This window comes from Sesamum indicum, linkage group LG4, assembly GCF_026168435.1.
Source record: "Sesamum indicum cultivar Baizhima isolate 11 linkage group LG4, ASM2616843v1, whole genome shotgun sequence".
Lineage (NCBI taxonomy): Eukaryota > Viridiplantae > Streptophyta > Magnoliopsida > Lamiales > Pedaliaceae > Sesamum > Sesamum indicum.
In genome coordinates this window covers 15,029,269-15,049,420 of record NC_142660.1, presented here as the reverse complement: position 1 = coordinate 15,049,420, position 20,152 = coordinate 15,029,269, and the positions used below count along the sequence as shown (strand labels likewise).

At 29.5% G+C, this 20,152-nt stretch overlaps 1 protein-coding gene, 1 long non-coding RNA gene and 1 other non-coding gene across 4 annotated transcripts; 1 reads left to right on the top strand and 2 right to left on the bottom strand.

Moving 5' to 3' along the window:
• Positions 1-1,157: 1,157 nt before the first annotated feature.
• Positions 1,158-2,030, bottom strand: LOC105160819 (uncharacterized). The gene is made up of 3 exons (XR_016065271.1): positions 1,887-2,030; positions 1,532-1,622; positions 1,158-1,436 (listed from the first exon to the last, which is right to left on the bottom strand). It is a non-coding gene; the product is annotated as an uncharacterized LOC105160819 (long non-coding RNA).
• Positions 2,031-8,093: 6,063 nt separating this feature from the next.
• On the bottom strand, positions 8,094-15,142 carry LOC105160818 (Major facilitator superfamily protein). 2 transcript variants are annotated; one of them, XM_011078312.3, is made up of 4 exons: positions 14,885-15,142; positions 14,432-14,649; positions 12,895-13,451; positions 8,094-9,132 (listed from the first exon to the last, which is right to left on the bottom strand). In XM_011078312.3, exons 1-4 carry the CDS (start codon positions 14,985-14,987, stop codon positions 8,241-8,243), a joined length of 1,770 nt encoding a protein of 589 aa, XP_011076614.1. In that variant the 5' UTR covers positions 14,988-15,142; the 3' UTR covers positions 8,094-8,240. The 2 variants fall into 2 exon arrangements, with proteins under 2 accessions (XP_011076614.1, XP_088735993.1); XM_088879867.1 differs by lacking the exon at positions 14,885-15,142 and having other exon boundaries at positions 14,428-14,568.
• Positions 15,143-18,708: 3,566 nt separating this feature from the next.
• On the top strand, positions 18,709-18,789 carry TRNAL-CAA (transfer RNA leucine (anticodon CAA)). The gene has a single exon. It is a non-coding gene; the product is annotated as a tRNA-Leu (tRNA).
• Positions 18,790-20,152: the final 1,363 nt, after the last annotated feature.

The window sequence follows — 20,152 nt, the reverse complement described above, 5'->3', positions numbered from 1 at the left end:
AATTATTTTCATCAAAAGAAAGCTATGCGTAAGACCATATGTAGTTGTAGGAGAACAATAGGTTTGACGAGGATTTTCATTATAATTAACAAAAGGAACTAAAAAATATATATTTAAATGAACATAATAATAAATACATATGTAAGAAATGATTATGGGGGATTGATTAAACGACATGCTTAACATAATACTACAATTAATCATTATAGTTTGTCGTTCCTGTGTGCATATAATGAATAAATTTTTTATATACTTTAGAATATATTATAAATAAAAATAAAATATATAAATCAAAATATTATATTTAAAATTAAAAAAATAGAGAGAAAAATGAAAAAGCTGGCCCAATTTGGTTACTAGGCTTCATGTTTATTGGGCCGAGAGCCTTCTTGGATTCTCCTAAAATGTCAAGGCTATCTTACACAATATCAAAATTTTAAAAAAATAATACTTTTGGTTAATCAAAATTTTGGATTAGTAAATAATTTTATATATGAAAATAAGATTTCTAGTATTCCTAAACTTGATAATGTTATCCAAATATTGATCTATTACCTTTAATCTCTATCCAAATTCAGATAAGTAATTGTGTATCTTTATCTAAATAATTTATTTTTTTAAAAGAAATATTAGTTAATAATATGATTTGAAATTTATTTTAATTTCTAAAAATACTATTTATTATTAATTATTTTCACATTAAAACTTAGTTATTTATCGTTAACTATTCATTTTCTATTATCATAAAATATAAATTATCTAAACTTTTTTATTTATTAACTTTTTTGAAAACATAATTCTCCGGTACCTGTCCACAAAAAAAATTTAACATTTAATGATAACTAATTATTATAATTATAAATAAATTATCATAATAAATATTTGTTGACTACGTTCACACAAAGATTATTAACCGTGATATTTACAAGAGTAACTAAAATATTTATCATGATGAAAAGCCATTATAAAAATATTCACTATAACTCATAACTATGGCAAAGTTATTTTTCATAATGAATAATCTAAATTTTTGTATTAAATTTTATTAATTATAATTAATAATAATTATTCATTACAATTTTTAATCCATAGTCAATAATAAATTTTCATTTAGTCCGTAGTCAATAATAAATTTTCTTCGGGTACTGGACAAGAAGTACTAAATAAGAATATAACATTAATACTTTCGTCAACATCCATAGAAAATACATATGTACATATGCTTCAGCTGCTATGCTACTACAACAGTAGGGATCAACTCCTAAATTACTAGGAAATAGAGAAACACAGGCCTCCTCCTTCCCTACTCCTCAGAATGGAAGTGGCTACATAAATCGCGTTTTCATTTTGTTGCTTTTTCTTCAGCACGCTTCTCATAATAATGGTAGGCAGCCGCACCCGAGAGCACCGCCAGTGTCAAGGCTTGTGCATGCATCCTATTAATCACGTGCAATAATATTAATTTCAATAATTAATACTAAATAATTATATTTAATATTAAATAATTAAAGAAATTAAAACTAAAATTAACCTGGCATGAATCAGCCTGAGGCTTGGCTTGAGAGGAGTTCTTGCACGTGAATAAGCCAGTGATGTACCCATTGCTCCAGCCCATAATGTGCCTGTTTTTTTAAATATAATACATAGATTATGATATATTTAAAACGTAAAAGATTATTTATTATATATATGTAAGGACCGAGTATCACAACGGCTAATTAGTATATTAATTGATTTAAAAAGATAAAAATTTACACAAACACCTATGAGTACAACAAACCAAACCTCTGAAAATCTGCTTGTGATTCGTAAATCGTTTATATATTTTAACCTAACCTTATGAAATCTTAAAAAAAAAAAAAAAAGGAGGGGGGTAGAGTACTAACCAATGGTGGTGAGCTTGTGTTGAGAAATCCATGATTGAACAGCCTCCATCTTCTTCCTGCTGATGTCTTAAGTTGGAATGGAAATGTGAGCGTGGGGGAGAACAAGTGAGGAATGGCAGGGTATATATAGATGAAAGTGGAGGGCGTTTTTGGCAAATACGCATTGAGAGAGCCCCTTGGTTTTCATCTCTCTCTAGTGTAAAACCTGTGGCCACATTGTTTCTGTTGGTTGCTTTTTCGAGCCTCTGATTCTTATTTGACGATTTTAACCTTTTCAGGGTGTTGGTGTGGGAGCCATTGGTTTTGATACGAAAACCCTGGGCAATGGGCATCTTCTCAAACTGTACAAGTTCTCGGGATTTCAAACGGTAGCTGCTGATCTTGGGATAAGACTTTTCTTTTCTTTTTTTTTTTATTTAAAAAGAGAAGGAAAAAAATTCTTATTTTTCCTCTGAATTTGGGAATAATTTTACTGAATTTTCTTGAAAATATATAACTAATTAATTCAGTGTATCCAACTCCATTTTGATTAATCTATAATTTTACATAATTGAAAAGCACACTTATGATGTATTTAATTATTATTTTATTCTTTTTCTTAATTTCCTCATCTCTTTTTTTAATATATAGTTTTTTATTTTTTAAACTCTTATGATCAAATTTAAAGTCGTGAATTTGAATTTTATCGAACATATAAATACTTATTTAACTTTATGTAAGTTTATTGTAATTTATTTTATAATTATTAATTATATTGACAAAGTATTTAATTTATAAAAAAATTAATATAATTATATAATTAACAGTCTTATTAGGGGGAGGAGACAGTAGTATAAAGTTAATAGTAGAAAGATAAGAGGATTTCCAAATTTCCACTATAAAATTAGGCGTATGAATGGCATGGCACAGGACCAAGGAATCTAACACGTGAAATAGTGAGAAGGGGACCGACATATATATAGAAGCCGGTGGATTAGTCCATTGAACACTACTATAAAACATAATTACACTCTCATTTTTTAGGATTTAGTTTTATTGTACATCAATTTTAATTAGTTTTTTCTTACATTAGTTTAATATATAATTTTAATTATTATTAAATTTAAATACTTCCTTTCTGGTATTGAGAAAGAAGTATGTATGCATGTAATAAAAAAATTATATCAGTTTAACATTTAATTGTTTTTATTAATTTAAAATATTTCTTTGATCAAGTATTGAAGAAATTAACAATGGTAGATGCATTGTGATTGAATAGATTAATCTATTTGGTTGTTTGAATCAGAAAAATATTATCTATATATCTATTGAGTTAATAAACTTTGATGTAAAAAATAATTTTTTCATATATATATATATATATATATATTTCGATAGATATGAGATGCTTCTAAATTGCTAATAACATTATATAATTAATTATAAAAATACTGTTGTAATACAATTGAATTCAACATTTTCAATAATATCTGAATAAGTAATTTAAAACAAAAATATTCATAAATGGCAAATTTGTCATAAAAGTAATTTCATTCCAACTGGATCCTAGGTACTAATATTTGAAATTTGTTATGAACCAGTCCGATCCCAAATGGGCCTGACTCGGCCAGCTAGCAGCTTTTATTGGCGAATTTGATCTTGGGCCGGGCTGGGCCATATTGAACTCACGTCACAATTTTGTATCTTATTATGCTTCATTCAGTCAATCAAATGGGCCTAATAAAATGGGAAAATCGGAGTCCTGATGTTTCATACCTAAATGTAAATGATACTTTCCGTTGGTGGATTTATATGTAGCTACAGCCCACCTCCAGCCAATAGATTCATATATTCGTTCAATAATAAGCTATTTTTACTTTCAATCTCGAGTTTTTCAGAAATATTAGAGATGTGTTCTCGTTATTTTTTACTTTTCGATTGCTTCTGCTCCATGAAAATGACCCAATTAAATTGCAATTTTAGTATTGTTACTTAAGGAATCTGACATTTTTATCCTACACAAATTAATTTACAGGACTAAATTGCGATAAGTTAATTTAAGCTAAAAATTATAAATTGCTCTACCAACTTCTGCAACTTATTTATAAAAATTTAAAATATTGAGTTGGTTTTACAAGCACTCTGCAATTTCAACTTCTGTTCATTTCTTACTTTTATTTTGCCGATTTTTAATATATAATTTATTCCCCACCACAAAAACAAGTACAGTAAAACCTCTATAAATTAATAACCTTGGGACCATGAAATTTTATTAATTTAGAGAGATATTAATTTATCGATAAATTAATATTTTATTAATTAAAAGAGAGACTTTTTAAATTCAGCAAATTTAGTACATATGTATTGAAAATAAATGAATTCATATATGTTTCATTGATTATATTCATGCGAGAATTAACTATTATATTCATAGACACATGTATCAATTCATTGGAATTACTTAAATATACATGTTTACATTAATTCGTTGCACTTAAATAACTATTATAACCAATTAAATATATTCATGCATGATGAATGAAACATATACTACATAAATCTCAATATGATAATAAAATAATTCATAACACCCAACCATGTCTTCTCATCTAAAAGACATCGCAAAATCATCCATGAATGATCAAATGCGTAAAGCATTACAGATTTCATATTTTAGTAAATTATCATAATATTTATAATTGTAATATTTATGAATTATTAATTTAGAATTTTAATGGGACCTAATATTTATAAAGAAATTTTCCGAAAAATTATTATTTTATTATCTTATCGAATTTGATGATTTTTTACAAAGACCCAAGTACAGACCGGAGGATTTTATTATTTTAAAGAATTTATTAATTTATAAAGTATTAATTTATAAAGGTTTTACTGTATGTTACCAACCTCCCTTAAATTAGGTTGATCCCAGTGGTGATAGTTTGTCTATGGGCAGACAGGATGTGATTGGTGAATAACATGATCTACTGCTATTACACTCCCAGTTGAAGTTGAACAGACAAAAAAGAAGTGGTTCATGTTAAAACTGTTAATGGGTCTACTCTCAGCCACTGGCTGTATTTTTGAAGTCTGCATGATTAGTATGTCGGAGATTCCAATATACATATTCATGTCAATCCCACTGCTTTTGCATTATCCCTATGGGTATCTTTTGTCTCCTTGATGTCGATCTTCACCTCTCATATAAATAAATTTATCACGTAATAAATATAATCTCAATTTTAGTATTCATATAATTAAATTTTTTTATATTACATTCCATAAATAAAAAATAATCTCAAATTTAGTACTCATGTACATTTTCATTCAATAATTAATGAAAAACGTACGAAAAATGTATGTGAAACTATTGATACCCTGTTAATTATTAGATGATAAACACATGTGAGAACTAAAAATAAAAAGAATTATAACTTATAAAATGTAATGTAGGAGAATTATAATAAATTGAATTAAAAGAAAAACAAACCTAATATATAAGACTAAAAAGACACATAATAAATAGAACTAAATAAAAAATGACCCTAAACATACGAGACAAAAAATACGATTTTCACTGGTGAGTGACATTTTGTCTTGTGCATATCCAAACCCGCACTCACACCACCGTCCATCTCTCCCAAACAAAAAATATCCATCTTCCACTAGTTGACCCAATACAATATGGATTGTGGTCCTTTTTGCCCCACCCATTTTTTGAAGCTCCATACCCACCAAATCATGCATTCTTGACCATTAATGACCCAACATACCTATTTCCACCCTTCTTTATCAACAAAAGTTTCCCCAAAGACCACTAACATATATAATATTCTAGTTTTTAATTAATTTGGTGCACAATTCTGTCTCACCAACTTATTATATATATTCCCTTGTTTTTTTTTCTAACCCACTATTTATAATCAATATGCTTGCTTTGTAGATTTTTCAACAAATTTGAAGGTCGACAGACCATTGAAAAATTCTCATCTTGATTAAGTTTGACTCGAATAGAATCAAATATATATATAATAAGTATAATTATAATTTCCATGTGATTAATCATTTTTTATAAACTATATATTAGTTCAGAACTGATCAGACTTGATTCAGATTAAAATTTTCATGAATTTTTTGTAACCAATCCAAATTAATGGTATTTTTTTATATTAACTCGATTGGAGGTCAATAAAGTTGAACCCATTTGATAAAAACAATTTCATCCGCAGAATCTTGCAGCTCGATCATGGGACAAATGAATTATAGTTCAGTGTGTTCTAACCAATCAACTCTTAAATAGGTGGTATACGAACATATCCTGTGTCCTCTGTGGGAATCTCGTAGAGAAAGGGGATGATGAGGGCACCAAATTTCTTGTGGTTGGGCTTCAGTCAATTGAGAGATTGTATATAGAACTCGCTTTTAACTCCACCTTGAGAAAAATTATATTTTACATCTCATAAATTATTATTTTTATAATTTTTATTTAATTATTTTTCAACTCGTCATATTGCATGTCATGACTTTAAAAGGTTTACAATTCTATTAAGAATGAATGCTATACCAATTGTTAAGGATTGAACCCTAACAATCACAAGAATAAAGAACACAATAATTTAGAGAGCATTACCTAACAGATTCCATTAAGTCTTGAAACTAGGGAATTATATAAGATTGTTTTCATCATAAATTGGAAAAAATGCAACTTTAGTTTTGTAACTTAGTGGGTTGTATTTTTTTTATTCTGCACGAATTAATCCTTGCAATTTAGTCCTGAACTTTAAAATTTTTACAATTTTTGTCTTGTAATTTAGGGGAGTGGGCATTTTTGCTCCTAATGAATTGATTTAAAGGATTAAATCGTAATTTAATTGGATCATGTGCAAGTTAATGTAATTTTCATACCGAATTATCAAAAATTAACTAAAATGATCAATATTTAAAGTTACAAGACTAAATTGTAAATTCAATTCGTGCAGGACCAAAGATGTCATTTCCGTTAAGTTATAAGACTAAAATTATAGTTTTTCCTCAACGGAACTAAAGCTTGGGAGTGAAATTACAATTTTTTTTGAAGTTATGAGATACATTATATATGGTGAATTAAAAAATAATGAAACTAAAAATACAAAGCGACTAACTTGTTGGAGATAAAAATGCAATTTTTTTTGCTTTCATTTCTTCATGAAAGGGAACTCGACGAAACCTAGGCTTGACCTAAATATTCTACGAGTTCACACACCATTAATGTAGTTCAATAATGTTACTGCTCACTGCCCTCTCTGCCATACAATGTATATATATATAGTTCCTACCATCAACTTGTGTGGGCTGACAGTTTTTAGTCCAACGTTGTTGTATTAATGCGTCGTCTCTTCTTATCCCATCATCACTCTGTGAGGATTCAATGATGTAAGTATATGGAGTATTCCAAAAAAATATGTAAGTGTCGCGTGAGTTGTAAGCATGTTGGTGGGTTCACCTTTATGGTCTCGCAGCTTTAATGCGCCTTTGCGTTAGCACGCGTTTTTGGGTATCAAGACTAAGGTTGCAAGAGATAAACGTGAGTCAAAAATTTGCTCCGTAAACGTGTTTCTCATTTTTAGTTGAGAGGATGAATCAAGGTAATTGAAGATATAAAAGAAAGTTATGTATAGAGAATGTTGAATGAGGAGTAAATTAGAAGTTTATGTATTTTTAGTTCTTTTTATTGAGTTCAATATTTTACGTTTAGATATTCACGGAAGGATACAATTGTAAACGATAAATTTTCAAATGGAACGTGTAAGCGTAATTTTTTTAAAATTATTTGTGAAAAAATACAATTTCATATTTTTAAAAAAAGTCTCAGTACGTATAATTAAACCTAAAAGAAAACTAGGATTATCCCGACTATCTTTAAAGAAGTAGTTCGGTTGGTTTGGAATATTTTTGAAGGAAAGAAAAGTAACATATTGATATACAACAGATGAATTCATATGATGTATAATTTGCAAGATGAAATATTATAAGTAATGGTCAAAGGTGCAAATTAGTGTAATATTTTTTATGGGTATTTTTGTGTAAATTTTTCCTTCGAACAGGGAGTGTAGTTGTAATTATAATTATAGTCTCAAAGTGTAGCTGTAATATTGTAAAAGACAGGGGATATTTGTGTATTTTGGCCTAACATCAAACTGTATCAATGTAATTTACCCTTTTTTTTTTCTTTTTATTGGAGTCAATTACTTACAATTTTAATAATTTCTTAATTGACATAAAAAGTTATATCATCATATGAAAAGTTAATAGGCATTTTTGCCTATACAAAAATTTAAAAATTACATACATTTAATTTATAATTATTATATAAAGATGATCTAAATGCTAATTAGATCAAACTTGCAAGCTCAAAGGGGACAAGTCCAAGGCTTTGCCCTCCATTTGAACACATGATCCCTCTTTGATCTCATCTGATGATTCTACTTTATACACATACTTCTTAGCCGCCAACACAAAAGCTCCCATGTTAAGAGTTGACAGTATCAGAAGGAAACCATAATAGTAGTCCAGATGTGAATTATTCACATTTTTTCCTATCCAACTCTTCCCCCCATTCCTCCCAGTCATCTTATCGACCACCGTCACAAGAAAGCTGTTCAAGAAGTTCCCCACACCGATCCCGCTAGTGAAAAACGTCGTCCCGAGGCTCTGCATCTCCTCTGGTGACTGATCGTAGAAGAACTCCAGCAGGCCGATGGCGTTGAACACATCGGCAACGCCTAGAAGCACGTATTGAGGCAGAAGATTGAAGATGCTCATCGGGACTATTTCTTCCGGGCTCTTGATCTGGTGCACTTTGATGACATGCATTCTCTTGACTTCAACTGCGTACGCGATTGCAATGGCTAGTATTTGGATAAAGAACCCGATTCCGAGCCGTTGCAGCAAGGTGATTCCTCTAGGGTTGCCGGTTTTCTTGTGCATGAAGGGGACGAAGTAGCGGTCGTAGAGAGGGACGGCTACCAGCATGGAGAGTGTGATGAAGCTGCTTAGCGAGGCTGCCGGGATTTGGAAGTTTGAGCCGAAGTGGCGGTCGAGGGTGATGCCCTGTTTGACGAATAGAGTGTTGATTTGAGCCCAGATGGTGCTGGGAATGAGGGTTACTAGCCATATCATGGCCATGCCGAGGACTAGTTTTGTCCCTTCCACTTGAGTAATTGTGCATGGTTTCCTTGAGGGACTGACACTACCGGTTTCTTGCTTGATTGCTGCCTTGTCCAAGAACCTGGAAAATTTTGGGATTAGTTGGTTATAATGTGAATGATGATGGATGTTCTTGTGCACAAACTTTACATTACAAGAAAATAGTTTAATAGTAAAGAAAAAAATTGATGTTAATATCTGTGTTGTGTTGAGTTAATTAGCAAGTAAAATTCGTTAGCAATTAAATGTAAATTTCTTGTATCAAATAATAATGCAGATTAGTAATGACAATTTTACATGCCAATTAGCTAGACACTAATTATATTTCGATACTATTAAACCATTTTCTTGTAGTGTTAATAATAATGAACCGACTGAATATTTTCTTTCAAATCATATTATATTTTCTATTTCATTTAATGTATACACATGCATGTATAAAATCTTTCCTAAATAAAATAAATTACATACTCCTAATTTAAATGCATTTTTAGTCCTGTAATTACAGATATTCAACACTTTAGTCCTGTACTTTCTTAGGGTTGTAAAATGGTTCTAATGCACCTTCTCTAATTTTGTAATTTTAGGATAAATTTGATCTGAGTTATAATGTTATTTTTCGGCCAATTTTGTTCTAAAACCGTAAAATTAAAAGAAGTGATGAATGACTACTTTACAAGTCTAACAAGTCACTGAAGTAACATGCTAAATAAATATAAATACAAAATTGAAAATGCAATTAGACCATCTACATACACGTGACGTATATATATCTATTCATGTTGAAAATAAGAAAGGTGGTTTTTTATATTAAAAGAGCAAGAGATTAATATAGTAAGGAAGTACTATAGAAACTCTCCATTAATACCGCAAACAAACCTAAAATAATATAAACAGTTATAAAGTAATATCATTGTCGATCCAGCCAAACGCACCCTATTCAATAATAACACGAGGATGTGCTCCCAAAACTTTGGGATGTCTTAATAAGACGAAATGCAAATGTTATTTTCGTACCCCTTTGGAGTGCCCATAGATTGGGGTTGTGTAGATTGACCCCATTTCTTCCAGCCATTTTGTTCAGAGTTTGGACCATTAATTCTACATATTAATTATTGAAGAAATTATTCGCAATAATTAATGTTGTGTGGTTGCAACCAACTCCCAACACAATGGGATAAGCCCTGTCCTAGGCTACCAATTGTTGTACTAGAATTGCTGACTATGATTTTATTACAATATTACAATTTTAATTCTGTAATTATATAAGGTGGCAGTTTTAATTTTCTGAAATTCAATTTGATAAATAAATCCTACAATTATATTTAAAAAAAAATGGCATATTACAGGCAAAATCCACCAAAAATTGCAAATATTTTTGCCCCTCGCAGTTCCCGACAATTTTTGTTGTTAATATGCCAATTTTTTTAAATTGCATGGCTTAACTGCCAAATTCAATATCGACAGGATTACAATGGGCAAATTTCTTTTAGTCCCATATAACAAGGGTATAATTTGTTTTAGTACCACAACTATGGCAGGTGTAGCTTTTAGTCCCATAAAACTTACAATCACGTATTTTTAGTTCTAAAAAGTCATATACGTTGTGTTTTGGGACTAAAAATGCGTGGTGATTTTTTTTAGGACTAATAAGACATGATTTTGAGTTTTACGGGACTTAAATCATCACCTGCCATTGTTGTGGTACAAAAAAAAATTGTCCTTATTTTATAGAATAAAAAAAATATTTTGTCAGAACAAAAATTATCACTCGTTTATAGTCATAGGATCAAAATTGTATTTTTTAAAAAATTATAATCCAATGATCATAATGGACAAAAATAGAGTTAAAAGAGTTAGTGAGTAGATATTTTGTTAGTGTATTGATAAGGTTTGTGTGTTGAAATAGTGAGTGAAAATGGTCCTTGATTGTAGTAGGAGCAACTTACACATGCACTTTATGCAAAAGTTAAGGAGGAACATGGCAGCAATGGATTGGTGAAGGGGGCAGCACTTTTGGCATAGGCTAGGGAGTAACCTACTTTGTCATAATTATACTTGCAATAGATTGGTCCAACCTTCCAATCAATGAGTTCAAGGACAGTCCATCCTCTTATGATACTTCTACTAACTAGAGTGTCATGACTTCAGATTCCTTGTCCAAATTCATTTACGTGTCTTTACCGTCAAGAATATTAAAAGAAAATTTTCACAATGTATGAGATTATTAATAAAAAAAGGTTTAATTAATGAGAGAAAAAAATATATTGATTCTAAAATACAGAATGAAAATTGCAATTTTCTCTCCAAATTCAAATGGTCATTTTTTTTCTTTAACTAGTTGAATTATTTCTTGGATAAATTGCAACTATTTTTCATAAAATCTGATATAATTACGAATACTTTTTCGATATTATAAAATCGCAAATATCCCCTTAAATATAAAATGATTATGTAGCGCCTAGATGGGTGTACATTGCCATTTTACCAGTGATGATTAAAAAAAATAGAACGTTTAATAAAATATAAAAAAAACTTTAGGCTGGATAAAATAAATAATCCAAAGAGTATATTAATCTATAAAAATATTTTATAAAATTTTAAAAATATATAAGATTGTGAATCATAATCCAGAAAGGCATTTTGGTTAGCTAAAAAAAATAGATTAAAGGCTAACAGAATGAGCTCGTTGGACTAATGTTAAAATGACAAGGGGGCGTATTTATAACTTTTTGAACAACAAGAAAATATTTATAACTATGTCAAATTTAAAAAAATATTATTTTTTTGTTGTACATTAAAAACCATATATTCGAATGTGAAGGACAAATCAAAATTCCCAATTCTGTTTCAACAATTTACCAAAATGTGAGTCTACATTTTCTCGGACAAAAATTGTGCATCTCCTCAATCAGCCACAATTTTGTGTCTAGGGATGGTGGTCAGGGTTAAACCCGGACCTGCCCCGGACGATCTTGTGTGAGGCTAATTTTGAAATTATAAATGAAATTTTTGATGCGATGCGAGTTTTAATTTTTTAATATGAATAAAAAGTTTGAATCCGTCTCAAATAAATATTACATATTTATAAAATTATTATGTATGGTCTGTTGTATATATGATATATTACCTGCACATTATTCATATATAAAGTTCATTACATCAAAATAATAATATATTACTTTTAATGTAACAAATATGCTTGTAATTTTTAATGTTTCAAACAATAAAGTTAGTACTTTGCTAAAGCTATTATTTTTTCATATTTATAAATTATAATAATATTTTTTAAGAAAAATAATACTTTAAAAAAATATATTTTTTAATATTTTTAAAATTATAAAGCAGGTTTTGAGGAATTCAATGCACCAGGTTCGACCAAACCTTACATGACATAAAAAAATTGAGAAAAATATTCTCAAATTTAATTGAACACACTTCAAACCTGATCTATTGACATCCCGACCTATCTTATGCCATAAGACAAGCATGTCTTAACTAGATAACTCATGCCTTAGTTTTGGTGGACTAATTCTGCATCATTCAATCCAAATGAGCCTCCCTCCCCAAATCTTTCACAGGAAAATTGCAATTTTATCATGTAATTTAAAATGTGATATTTTGGTCCTGCATAAATTAATTTTTGTAGTTTAGTCTTATAACTTTAATATTTTAATAATTTTGTCTTTTTAGTTGGAAAATTGTACTCCCACCAAGTTATAGGACTAAAATTGTAAATTCACATCGTTCACATGCATTATGCACCAAAACAGCATATAGTAAATTTCACGACACGAACACAAAGAGAATTCTTGAAAAGAAATCATATGTAGAATTAACTAACCTGAACACCGGAGTGTGGAGGACTCGACGTTTTCTTGTAGTGATGTAATATTGCTGGTCCAACTCATGAAGCTCGGACGGATGGCTGGGCAGCATAAGCTTCGCATTGGCAAAGGCCGTAACGATGACCCTGAAAAGGTCACCGGCAGGATGCCTAGTCCTCCTCACCTTGTGCCGGTACAATGGGGTGCCGACGTAGAAAATGATAATCGACAGTATAAGGCCAACAGTTGGGATTCCATACCCCAATCCCCATCCCAAGTTCTCTTGGATGTAAACAAGGCCAAGTGTGGCGAATAGTGCACCGGTGAAGGCACTGAACATCCACCAATTGAAGAAAGAGGCCTTGAGCTTCTTCTCATGGGGATTTAGGTCATCAAATTGGTCTGCACCAAATGTGGAAATGTTGGGCTTTGTCCCGCCAGCCCCTATGGCTATTATGTACAGAGATGTGTAGAAAAATGCAATCTGTGTGGAGGTGGCCTTGCTGCATACTCCATTTTCGCAACTGGGCTTCAAGAATTTGATCGATACCGCCATCGTCAATAGGACCATTCCCTATTTGATAGAAACGGTGATCACATGATTACATATCTATTAATAAACTGATAGATACATCAATTCTATAATAAACTCGTATTATAATAAATTTATATTAAGTGGGACAAAGTTTCATGAAAAATTAATTTTCTTTAGTGGATTTTTGCAACTGCAGAAAAAGAGAATATTACCCGAAAGACATAACTAATGATGTGAAAAATGTTACTAATTATATGTATTCAATTGGAATAACTTAAATTTTCCATGATTTTAATAGCAACAACATTTAACTAAATGTTTCCACTAGCCATAATTCGTGAAAAAAAAAAAAAGAATTGTGCATGACACTATAAACAATTAGTTACGTGTGCATAGAAATAATAGATATAATTAATAGTCACTATGTTTCGTTTAGTAATTCGTCACTATATGTGTCACTAATTTTTTCTAATAATAATTTGCTGCATACTTTTATATTATAATAAGATCAAAACTATCGTGACTCAAAATAATTTATTTTAAAGAAATAAATAAAAAAATTTTATTATATGGTCAAATAAATAATATTAAAAATAAATGTGAGATGGAGAAAATATGAAAACAACATATATTTGAGTCCCCAACCAATTAAAACATCAGCCTCCTCACTCCACTTGATTGTTGTGTATTTATTTGTAGCAGATGATAGCCCATGAAATGCAAATCAACGTGTGGTGAATGTCATTACAGGTCACTAGCAAAGCCACTACCCTTGGGCCCCACAACCAAAAAATCCCATTCATCTATTGGCCTATCGGAGTAGGTACACACCATTCTTGACCAACCAAATGTTCTAGCAAATTATGGTGCACGTAGGTGCAAAATACAAAAAGTTAATTCATCATCAATTTTAAAATTAAATCCCACAAAAGAATAAAATTTCAAAGAAAATAAAAATCTTAAATTTACCCGAGAGTGAAAAGAAAGAAAAAATAGTTCTTCATGTATGACTTACTTACTATGATATATATCAAGGAAGAAATCGTAAAGGTCCAGAATCGACCCAAGTAAGAGTCAGCAATATAGGCACCGAGAATTGGAGTGATCCACACTGATCCTGACCAGTTGTTAACGTTTCTTACAGACGAAACGGTATCTTCATGCAATTGGGTTGTCAAATACACCACCAAATTTGAAGCTATTCCGTAAAAAGCCATTCTTTCAAAAGCTTCATATCCTGCAGAAGAAATACCGAATATGAAACGGTCTTTTAAATGAAAATTCCTGAACTAACCAAAACAGACTTGTCTGGCATTAACAACGCATTAATCAACAAGCATCAATATAAACTCAACAAGAACGCATCGGCCTTCATTTGTTTTTGAAAATAAATTCTAATTTTTCTTACTTTGATGGTTTGTGTTGATCGATTAAGATGAAATTAGTAAGAAAGAAGAGATGGAGAAGCATACCAACGAGAAAAGCACAAGCTCTCCATTTGCCGGTCTTGACAGCAAGCACGGGCTGGCCTTGGAGGTCGACGGTGCCGTCCAGTGTGTAGCCTTTAGCCTCCATCTCAAAGTGCTATAAAGATGCTTGGAAAGTGAAGTAAAACTCTCTCTCTTTATATATAGAAAGGGAGAAGCAAATCCTCATCAAAAGGACATGAGGAAGCTTTCCGGGGGTTGGGACATGAAGGCAATCTCTCGGGAATGGGAAAGTGTAGGTTGCAAAGTGGGCTATAAGTAGGCAGTGCACGAGTGCTGGCTGGGTTGCTCTTGGCTAACCGGAACAGCCGGTAGCCCCCCCAGATTCCTTCAAGCTGAATTGTGGAGTGGAGAAAAGACTGGTGTTTATGATTACAAAATAACCTATTTGGGAAATTTAGGAAAAGGACAACTTATTTTTGGCATTTACCTAATCTTTATTATGTATTTATTTATTTTATATATTTTTATTTTATATTGATGAATTTGTTTGTAATTCTTTCGAATAAAGGTAGAAAGACTAAAAATGAGAAAAGACGTGAGTTGAGGTGCTTTTAAATTATTAATGCTAAAAAAGACAAAGAAAAGTTTTAACTTTAAAATCAATTATTTAATTATTTAGACCTTTTTTGGGGGGTTTAATATATATACCAAATATTCCTGAATTTTGGTTTTTTGCTATTTTTTCTAATTTTTCCTATAGTTTGTTAATTTTTAAAAGTAAATTTTCTCAAATAGGCTAATGTGTGGTAAACTGTCAAGTCAAATTAGGTTTTAATTTGAATAATTAAGTACACAAGTTGAAGACGGATCGAATTCTGTATAAAATTATGTTGTGGCTAGTTAATAAAAGGAAATGGTCGATTCTGATTCGATTTTTTTTTTGTTTTTTAACAAAATTGATATACAAAACTTATTAAATTTAGTCTAGTCATCACAATGTTTCTTCTTTTTGCACCAAGTTGTTGATTTAAACAAAATGAATTAGTGAGATTCTGAGATAATTGTTGATAATATCCAATATATATACATATATATATATATATATGAGGGTTGTTATTCACACTACTCTATTGATTTCTTGAGCTAAAATGTTTAATTAATATTATCTAGTTTTGATTGCTTTTACCGTGCAATATCAAATAACTTAGTTAATTTCTTGAAAATATTCTAATAGCATTAAACATATAAAAAAAAATTAATCTTACAGTTTGAATATCCTTACAAAATTGTCCAAATTAATGTAGTAAATAATTAGTATAGTCAAAATGGATTGGAAGGGGGAAAAAATTAAAGTACATTTATGTTTAAGTCTACATCTGAATTAATGGATTTGAAATTAAGAATTTAAAATCTCTGGTCATAATTTTTTTGGATTTTGTATGGATAATTATATATTACAAATAATTTTAAATAATTCAACTCTCAATTTGAACTGTATTACAAATAATTTTAAATAATTCAACTCTCAATCTCTGTTCATTAGCAAAAATTGGTTAGAATTGTGTTACTAACATTGTTACTAAAAATAATAAGTGACATAAGTATAACGATGATGAATGACCTAGTGATAATATTTTGTTGGACAAATTTTTTTTGGCTAAAATTTAGCTGATTGATAAGCCGTGTTTACATAGTAATTTTAAAGGGTTTTTGTAGATAAAAAATTTAAAATTGTAGCGAGCATAACATTAGCATAGGCGTGGATTATCATAAGCGTGATTTTGTCTAACATATTATTTCACAATCACAGTGGATAGACATGGCCACTTATGTTTCTCACAGTAAAAACGCGTGACATAAGCCATGCTCGTGGCTCATTTGTGTATGGCAGTGTTATGACATGATCCACTATCCAACTTAGTTAATTTCCGATAACCGCCACATAAAAATTCATACAACGCACTTTTCTTTATGGAACACATGCATGAAAAACATTGATTTTTTGTCGGAGTTTTCTTTGTAAAACGTGATTAAAGACCCCCCCTAAAATCCTGCAGTCATAAGAATACACACCATCGATTTGGTTGTATCAAGTTACAAAATAATCCAACATCAATTTTCCTACAATCTTCCAATTTTCATTATATGGTCGGAGCTGAAAATCCTAAAATCTTTCACTTTCGTACTCAATAATCTAACATGTACAAAATGATTAATACATATATATTAGATATAAATTTTGTTGGATTATAAAATTGACGTTTATATTGATTTACGATTCTACCATCGTATTTTCTACAATCTATTTATTATGCTTATATAATTATCTATAATGGCACTCGCTAATAATTATATTATAAAAAGATTAAATTGTTACATTGTTTAATATATATATTTTTTTTACAATAAGTTCAAGAATCATCAAAGTCATGTCTTGTCACTGATATTATATTTTATTATGGCACAAAATATGTGAAATATTGTATACATACAAATATATATTCATTGGATTGTCATGTGCCCATTATAGAATACATTACCCCAAATAGAAGCGGGCATCATAGTGTAAGAGAAGCTTCTGACAGAGTTTCTGGTTGATATAATTTGAGTGATCTGAGTGGCCAGTGGGCAGTGGCTAGCTACTTAATTAATGCTGCAACTTTGTAAATCCTCCTCCAATTGGACAGTCCACACATCATTATCACAATCTACAGTTCCCAGCAAATTCGACATCATCATTAGTTTTTTTGCCAGAATTTATTCCTCGACTAATACAAGTTTGCCGTCTGGAATTTTGAAAATCATTCGAACATTGAAAACTTTTAACTAGCATTACTTAGACTGTTACAAGAAATTGTGGTCCAGTTGAATTTCACGAGACCTGAAGTACGGTTTCTTAATTTTAATTACAGTATCAAATGCGGGGAAGGAGGTTTGAAATTGACTAAACTAATAATCTGAATTCAGGCTGGAATAATTAAAACAATTCAAATGAGAGGAATAAATTCAGTTAGGTTATAACTATAGGAATATATTTAACTAATATAGAGATTTATTTATTGAATAAAAATAAATGTTAAAAATATTATATTTTTCATACCATATAAAATTCATGTTATTACACATAATTTTAAAAGAGGATGATGTAATTATTTTATCATTAAATTCCAGTAGAAATAAATCAAGTGACATAATATTTTAAGAAAAAAGCAATCAAGTCAAAAGAACATTAATTAAATATTTAGAATTCGTTCAGTTCAAATGAAAGAAAAGCAGTGGGGGAATGCAAAAGAAAAGGGGAGGAAAAAAATAACGGTTTGAAATTATTTCTCTTTATTTTATATTAGACAATAAACAAGTCAATATTATACGCAAATAGTTTTAGTACATAAAAAATCTTATTAGTAAAAATATTCATCAAGCAAGAACAAAATTATTTTTTATTAATCAAAATAAGTATTATTGTGCATTTATTCTAAACTATATTGTTTAAATAAAATGAAAATTATACCAATGATTAATGACGTAGTAGTTTTTTTTCGATTTAATTATCTTTTTTAAAAATTATATACCGGTATTATGAGTGGGAAGGCAAAAAGAGATGGCATGAAATTATATATGAGTTATAGAATAAAAAAAAAAACATATTTTGCGCTTATACTTTTAATTTTTTGCTCAATTTTGGACGGCAACGAAATTGGAATCTAAAGAGGTATTATACATATCCAATTTTATTTCTCTCCAAGGTTTAAGTTTCACGGAATTTTGAAATAATCTAAATTTTAGCAATTTTATATGGTTTTATTAAAGTAAATTTACTTGTATTTATATAGCCTAGTATCTTGTATAAATAGGAACACACAAAAGTCAGGATGGCCGAGTGGTCTAAGGCGCCAGACTCAAGTTCTGGTCCTCGTGAGAGGGCGTGGGTTCAAATCCCTCTGACATTTTCGTTTTGTTTTTCTTTTTTTTTTTTTAAATCAGAACCAGAAAATGAAGATTTATTTATTTATATTAACTTATTACATAACTTTGCATGGAACCGATCCATGTTGGATTCATCTTTTGTGTATTTTTTTATCTTGAATTTTCAGCTATCTCTTGTCCTCCTTTTTTTTAATTTTTAATTGATAAAATGTTGAAAATAGAACTAAATCATAAACGAAAACTATAGTATTTGATTAATTATTATCCTTATGTTGTTATATTGAAAGTAAATTTTAAGACTTTATAATAACTGTCAATAAATAACAAGAATATTTCAAATCAAAGTAATAGTTGAATAACAAAATACCTACTTACTAAATAATTCAACATATTCTTAGAAATACAAATTATTTTAACCACACCCGCAAAATTTATAACTAACAAACGTTATGTGTCTGTATTTAATAATTATACTATGATTATTTTTTTCACCATGTCAATTAATTATGATTAAATATTATATTTTTTATGGTGAAAAAACAAAGATACAAATCTTGAAATATATCATTATTTTTTGTAGGAAAAAAGTGCATTTTTACCCCATGTGATATGATAAATGAGTAAAAAGACATTCTGTGAGAAAAAAATACCAAATTACCCCCTATTAGACCAAACGTTATAACATCTAACATTTTATTTATTTAAACACTTTAAGAGCTTATTTAAAAAAAAAACATATTTAAGCTCTTAAAATATTTTATAAAATGGAAAAACTTATAAGATGTTTCAAATAAATTTATAAAATGGAAAAACTTATAAGATGTTTCAAATAAATTTAGCCAAACATCCTTGAGATTAAAGTAGATAACAGTGCATAATTAATGACCACTTGTTTATGTGAAAATTAATTTAAATTACTTTTTCACCTGAGTTGACCATTACTCTAAAGGTAACATAAGGTTAAAACTGTCAATTACTCAAAAGGCAAGATAAGGTTAAAACTGTCAATTTAACATAAAGCGTTATTTATCTAAATTTTATCTTTTAAGAGGTTTTCCCTATTCTTGGAAGAGATGCAATACTTAATTATGCCAATATCTCAATAAATTAAAAATAATATGTTAATTTTGTATTATACTAATATTCGATAAAATATAAAAGTAAATTACAAGGGGTTCCTCTAAGGTTTGCCTTAATTACAAATACCACCTCTTTATTTAAAAAATTACAAATATATCTCTGAAATTTCAGTACCTTAACAAATACCTCCTATAATGAGCTGTCTGAAGGGGGTATTTGTTAGGGTATATATGTATAACTTTAAGAGAATATTTATAATTTTTCAAATAATAATGGGGTAGTTGTAATTGTAATAAACGTCAG